The 5,820-nt window shown below is 46.3% G+C and overlaps 1 protein-coding gene across 1 annotated transcript in view; it reads left to right on the top strand.

Moving 5' to 3' along the window:
• The window catches only part of LOC104527778 (serine/threonine-protein kinase WNK2-like), a gene marked incomplete at both ends in the record, with an annotated part of 19,770 nt that extends 14,634 nt beyond the window's left edge, over nucleotides 1-5,136 (top strand). Inside the window, 5 exon segments of the mRNA XM_010171585.1 lie at nucleotides 1-327; nucleotides 330-764; nucleotides 2,106-2,178; nucleotides 4,309-4,364; nucleotides 4,442-5,136. The exon segment at nucleotides 1-327 is cut by the window's left edge and continues 341 nt beyond it. Coding sequence (XP_010169887.1) covers nucleotides 1-327; nucleotides 330-764; nucleotides 2,106-2,178; nucleotides 4,309-4,364; nucleotides 4,442-5,136 — 1,586 coding nt within the window.
• Between the last annotated feature and the right edge of the window lie 684 nt (nucleotides 5,137-5,820).

Genomic DNA, 5,820 nt, shown 5'->3' with positions numbered 1-5,820 from the left:
GGGGCGCCCAGGCCGGAGGACCCTCCCACCACTCTGCAGCATCTTCAGCCACTGCCCGACGAGGGCACGTGTGTCCCTGACGTGGAGATAGCTTGTTGCAGCGTCGGGGCGCCCAAGTCAGTCCCAGCAGCTGCTGCGAAGGCGGCGGAGCTCTGCCCGCTCCCTGTTCTCCCCGATGCCGTGGTGCTGGAGCGGCAGCCTGCGGCGCAGGGCCCTCACTTGGCAGAGGCCGGCCAGCCTGGCGTGCTGCAGCACACCTTTGTCAGCCAAGCATTCCCCGATGCCTTCGTCAGCCAGGCTTTCCCTGCCGCCGCCGCATCCGACCCTCTGGATCCCAGCTCCAGAGCCCCACTCAGGTGCCAGTGCCTGCGCCCCAGCAGCACCCGCTGCTGTCCCAGGCTCAGCCTGGTGCTGGCACAGGGATCAGCCTGCTCCAGCAGCAGCAGCCCAGCACCGCCGAGTCCGATGGAGAGGGACCGCCCAGGGTGGACTTTGTTGACAATACAATAAAAAGCCTCGATGAGAAACTGCGCAATTTACTGTACCAGGAATACGTTCCTACTTCTTCTGCATCAGCAGGGACTCCAGACGCCTCTGTCCCATTAGAACAGGACGACAGTGAATTTAACTTGCCGCCTTTTCCCGAAGATCAAGTTCCCACATTGGTGTTGGATTTGAGAGCCCCAGGCCAGGAGGTGAAAGCTGCGGCCGAGCCCCAGTCGGTGCCACTCATACCCTTGGAGATGTCACCCCACCCCATACTGGTTAGTACAGCAATGACTCTGCCCCTTCCACCCCCAAATCCAGCTGTTAGGGACAGCACCAACACAGAGCTTGGAACCAATGAGCCTGTGGTAGGACACGTAGAGATTTCCTGCTGCTCTGAACGTTTCATGTTTCTGCTCCTGGGTGTGTTACCTTTTGTCTGTTGACTCCTTTCCCATGTGAGTTTTTACTATCAGATGCATTCCGACTCATTTTACATAAACGCTTGTTAGTGAAAACCAAACTTTTCCTTTGGGTTTAAAAGTGATACAGTATCTTAGTTCATTCCCCTTCTCTTGTGTCCTGTTTCTTAAGCAGGCAGAAGCGTGGTGAATTTTTTGTAGTTTAAGAATGTAAAACACATGAAGTCACATAGTCATTCAAGTTCTGATAAAGGCGATCATGCCTCAATAGGATTTTTTAAAATATATCCACTAATGACAGTGATTATAATGCCTGCCTTCCAAGTCAGTCTGCATAAAATAACACTTCAGGAGCCTTTGCTTTGTACAAGTGCTGCAGCTGAAGAAAGACCCTCTGTAGGCAGAAGCTTGCTCTGCTTCCAGTAATGATTTTGTCTTCCCCTGAACTTGGCAGAGCAAGACTTCGCTGGGCAGCACCTAAGGAAAGCTGGAGCAGATGGTCTGGGTCATTACTCAGTGTCTCAATCCTGCACCTGTGTTGTGTTCTTTCAGATAAAAATCACAAGTTTAGGAAATTCAACAGATTTGCAGTGCTTTCTGCTAGAAGATCAGTGTATATCTTAATTGAAAAGTAGCACTTCTGGAGAGAATTGCATCAGCATGAGGCTGTTCTGTGTAGTGTCTGAACTGAATCAGCTGCTTGAAAGATGCTGTATGGTACAGGAAAGAGGCTGCACTTGAATAACTCTTTGGAGCGTATTGTTTATAATGATAAGTGACTTTCTACAGCAGATAAAATTATCTCGCTGTGAAAGGTGTTATGTCTCTCCAGTAATCTGAATTTGTCCTGTTGAAATCTGTGCCAATAAGAAAAGAGGGATATAGAATTTCTGAAGACAGACACAGATGAAGAATGTACAGTCTGGCTGGAAAAGCTAACTAGAACAAAGCCCCACACTGATACATATAATTTAGTGTCTGTTTTTTAGTAACTTAGGCTGCAGTTCCCTCTGTGACTGCCACTGCTTTTTTCTTCCAAGGGAGGAAAAAAAATGGAGGAGTTGAAGGAAAAGCTCCACAGACACGATAAAAGAGTTTAATATTCTACAATAATGAGACAGAGGGAAGGAGAATGCATTGCCTTTCTGCTTTGTGCGTGAGATTGAAATTCTTTTTCTTTTTTCTTTTTACCGAAAGTTTGAAAAGTCAGAGGTCACCGGCATTGGTGCTCATTCCTCAGCAGCAGGAGGTGGGTCAGCGAGCAGAAAAGGTAATGCCGCTTTCCATGACGGAGAGCAGTGATGCATCCGTACGAGCGCGTGGTCCCCCTCTCCAGTGTCCCCTCGGTGCTCACCCCTCTGGTTAACTGCAGCCCGAGGCATTTCTGATCCTATTTGTAATATAACTCACGTTAAACATCTCACTTCTCTCAAGCTTCCTAGAAAGAAACTGCCTCACAGGCGGATTTATTTTAAACCATAAATATGTAATACATCTATGGTGTAGGTATAGGGTTTTCACATGGAAGGCTACTTTCCCAATAATGAATTTCCAATGCCTTTAAAAAGTCCAAACAGAAAGTCCCTCAGATTTTCTGGGTTTCATAAAAATATGTTGACAAAAATTACATAATTGAGGGTGGCCCCTCTTGGGGGAAGCCTGCAAGATTTTCAAGGAAGTTCTGCAGAGAACTAGTAAAGAGTACATTTCTTTAGGTACTGTGATAGTGTAACTTGGCTGGCAGCCAAACAAGACACAGCCACTCACAGCCCCCCTTTTCCCCCCAGGGAATCAGGGAGAGAATTGGAGGGATAACGGTGAGGAGACGTGTAGGTTGAGATAAGAACAATTTAATAATTAGAGTAAAATAAAATTAAAATAGTAATAATAATAATGATAACAACTATATATATACACACAAATGAGTGATGCAGAGTACAGTTGCTCACCACCAACCGATAGCGATCCCGGAGGAGTGAAAAGGAACCCCGAGCTCACAATCCCAGAAAAGCGAGCCCAAGCGATTCCCGAGACAATCCCCCCACTTTCCAGGCAGCCCTGGTTAACCTACTGACCATGACATGATATGACATGGAATATCTCATTGGCACATCCAACTGGCAATTCTACTAGACTTCCCCCCTCCCAGTCCTTTGCACCTGCAAACTACCCAAACATGGTGTCCTTGTACCTCATCAACATTCTTCTCATAACAAATCCCACTCAAACCAGAACACAGCGCTTTCTAGCTACTGAGAAGAAAAATAACTTTATTCAGCAAAAAACAGGATAGGTACTTGTAAATACAACAGCACTTTCTATGATAACATAGCAGGAGCCCCAGTAAGAAACTGGGTATTTCTCATGCTCCATTTGCCTGTCTTCCAAGTCATGGGAAGTTTTAGGGCTGAGGAACCCAAAACTGCTTTTGCTGTCATGGGTGGCATTGAGGAGGGCTTATAATATGTATTTTGTTGAGATTGTCAAGGCAAAGCTGGCTACCAGGTGGATGTAGATCATCCACTGCTTTTAGGTCAGTGTGAAGAGGGGAAATCTTTGTGTAGCCTGCATTCATCTGTCTCGCTACAGGCAAGGAGGTGAGTGTGCAAGTGGAATGTAGCACTGTGAGTGAAATGAATGTATCTTAGATACCGTCAAGCAGCGATGTATCTCACCATTTCAGAACTACGAAGTGACAAGATTTTTGCCCTATGCTCACTCTGCGCAGTGTGCCATAGGAAAGCAGCTTTCTGAAGAGCTTGCATTTATTGGTTTACCTTCAAAACCAGGTTCCAGGTTGTGAAATAATTGCATCTTGATTACTGCAAGACAGACACAGTAATATTTTGCTTCTTGCGTGCTGCTGTGGTACGAGTGGCCATCTTCTGAGTTTATAATTTCCACTTCCAGCAATGTGCGTTTAACTTCATTTCAGGTACTTTTAATTGCTGGTGTCAGTATCTGTCAAATGGAAGATGTGAAATACGAGTCCATCTGTGGCCAACGCAGCGTTTTGTGTCTGTGATAGCCGAGTGCAAGGACTTTTTGAGACATCAAGAGCACCTTAGTAATGCAGGCCCAGTGCAGATGCAGATTTCATTCTTCTTCTGGTTTTCTCCTTAAAAGTTTTCAACTGACTAATGAAATTGCACACTCCTATTATGGTTTAATTCTCCAAATTAATAGACTGAAGAGCATGTCTACCTGCAGGTAGTTTTTATTGTCATCAGTATTGCCTCCTGCATTATAGATCCTATATTACAAAGATTGGATATTTAAATTATTCTTCAGTGTTACACTTTATCACACTTCAGGATCACAATAAACATGTTGGCTTTTATTATACTAAAGCATTCCAGATGTGATTTTTTTTTATTATTTTTTCCAACTTGTAAAACAGGTTCAACTGCAAGCATCACTTCACCTCCTGCCGCGACAACAAAAGGCCTCCTTCAGGTAACCAGAAACTAGGAGCGGTTTTATGCTGGATCGTTACAGTTACTTTCAGAATTAATCTCCATTATTTTCTCCAGGTTGCACCTCCATCTCCAAGCGTAACTAAACAGATGGAAACTTCTAAAGGGAGCGAGAAGGCAAAGACTGCGACTTCGTCTGCATACACAGATAATGTACCGCAGATATCTACAGCAGATGGGGTGATAAATAACCTTCAAAGGGATGACTCTCTAGACTCTGGTTCCTATGGAAAACGGGCTGAATCTCACGACAGCGGTACACCAGCCAAAACTATTGGCAGGTTTTCAGTCATCAGCACGCAAGATGAATTAACTTTAACAGCGCCGCACTGCTTAAGGTTCTCGGCACCCCCAGACGTCTATTTGGACGAGCTACCTTCCAGCCCTGATCTGAAGACAGCTGTCCGGCGGGTGCAGACAGCCTCTTCTGTTGATGTCCTCTGTGACCAGGGTTCGAGTGATTCTGCTGATGAGCCTTTCCATCACCAGCCGCCTGCTGCCGCCCAGCCGTCCCCCCCGAGCAGTAGTGCGGCCACTGACTTAATTAAAAAAGCAGCTGCTTTTCTGCAGAGATCTGGCAAAGCTGGCTCGCCAGGCCTCGATTCACCCAACGGTCAAGGAACAAAAATTCCTACCATCAACATAACATCTTTCCACTCGCAGTCGTCGTACATGAGCAGCGACAACGACTCGGAGTTTGAAGACGCAGATATGAAGAAAGAATTGCAGAACCTGAGAGAAAAGTATGTCAGGTTTGCAAACACTGCTAGGGCAGCTTGTGTTCAGATACCTGGGCAACATCTCTACGTATGATGAGTGAATGTGTGGTTTTCAGAGCTGTAATGAGTAAACTGGTTCTGGGCAAATAAGGCATCCCTGGGACCTTCCCCCCCAAATATCGTACTGCATCCTTTTATGCATCACTTTATTTGTCAGCTCCATTTAGAAGAATAATTCAATCCTAACTTTTTTAAACCCCAAAGCATTTCTGCTGCAGTGTCCAGTTTCCTTACTGAGAAGCTGTTTTGATACGGTGACAAACAATAGCACTTATTACGTATGTGACAGTAGGTTCCCATGCGGATGCTATTTAAGGCAGCATAAAAATAACCGGGATGCCCGCGTAGACAGCTGCAGCAGTGTTCCCTCCCTGCCCTCTCTGCAAGGGTGATTCAGACGATCAGCTTGACAGACCCATCCCTATTCCCAGCTTTCCTTTCGCAGTAGATAACCCAGTATCTACTAGGCAGGTAGGACCCTCACTTCACCTCCCAGCCCATCCCTCGTCATCAGTCCAGCCTTGGCAGGAGACTGTGTGAGCTTGGCAGGAGACTGTCATGCTGTCAGTCCCAAGAGCTGTGGTGGTTTCACTGGGTGAGCACTTCACTAACAGCCAACGCTGTTAACTCACTGCCCCCCACCCCCAGTGGGGGGAT

Source organism: Antrostomus carolinensis, unplaced genomic scaffold (assembly GCF_000700745.2).
Source record: "Antrostomus carolinensis isolate BGI_N321 unplaced genomic scaffold, ASM70074v2 scaffold5547, whole genome shotgun sequence".
NCBI classification, from domain to species: Eukaryota; Metazoa; Chordata; class Aves; order Caprimulgiformes; family Caprimulgidae; genus Antrostomus; species Antrostomus carolinensis.
This window is presented reverse-complemented; position numbering and strand designations above follow the sequence as displayed.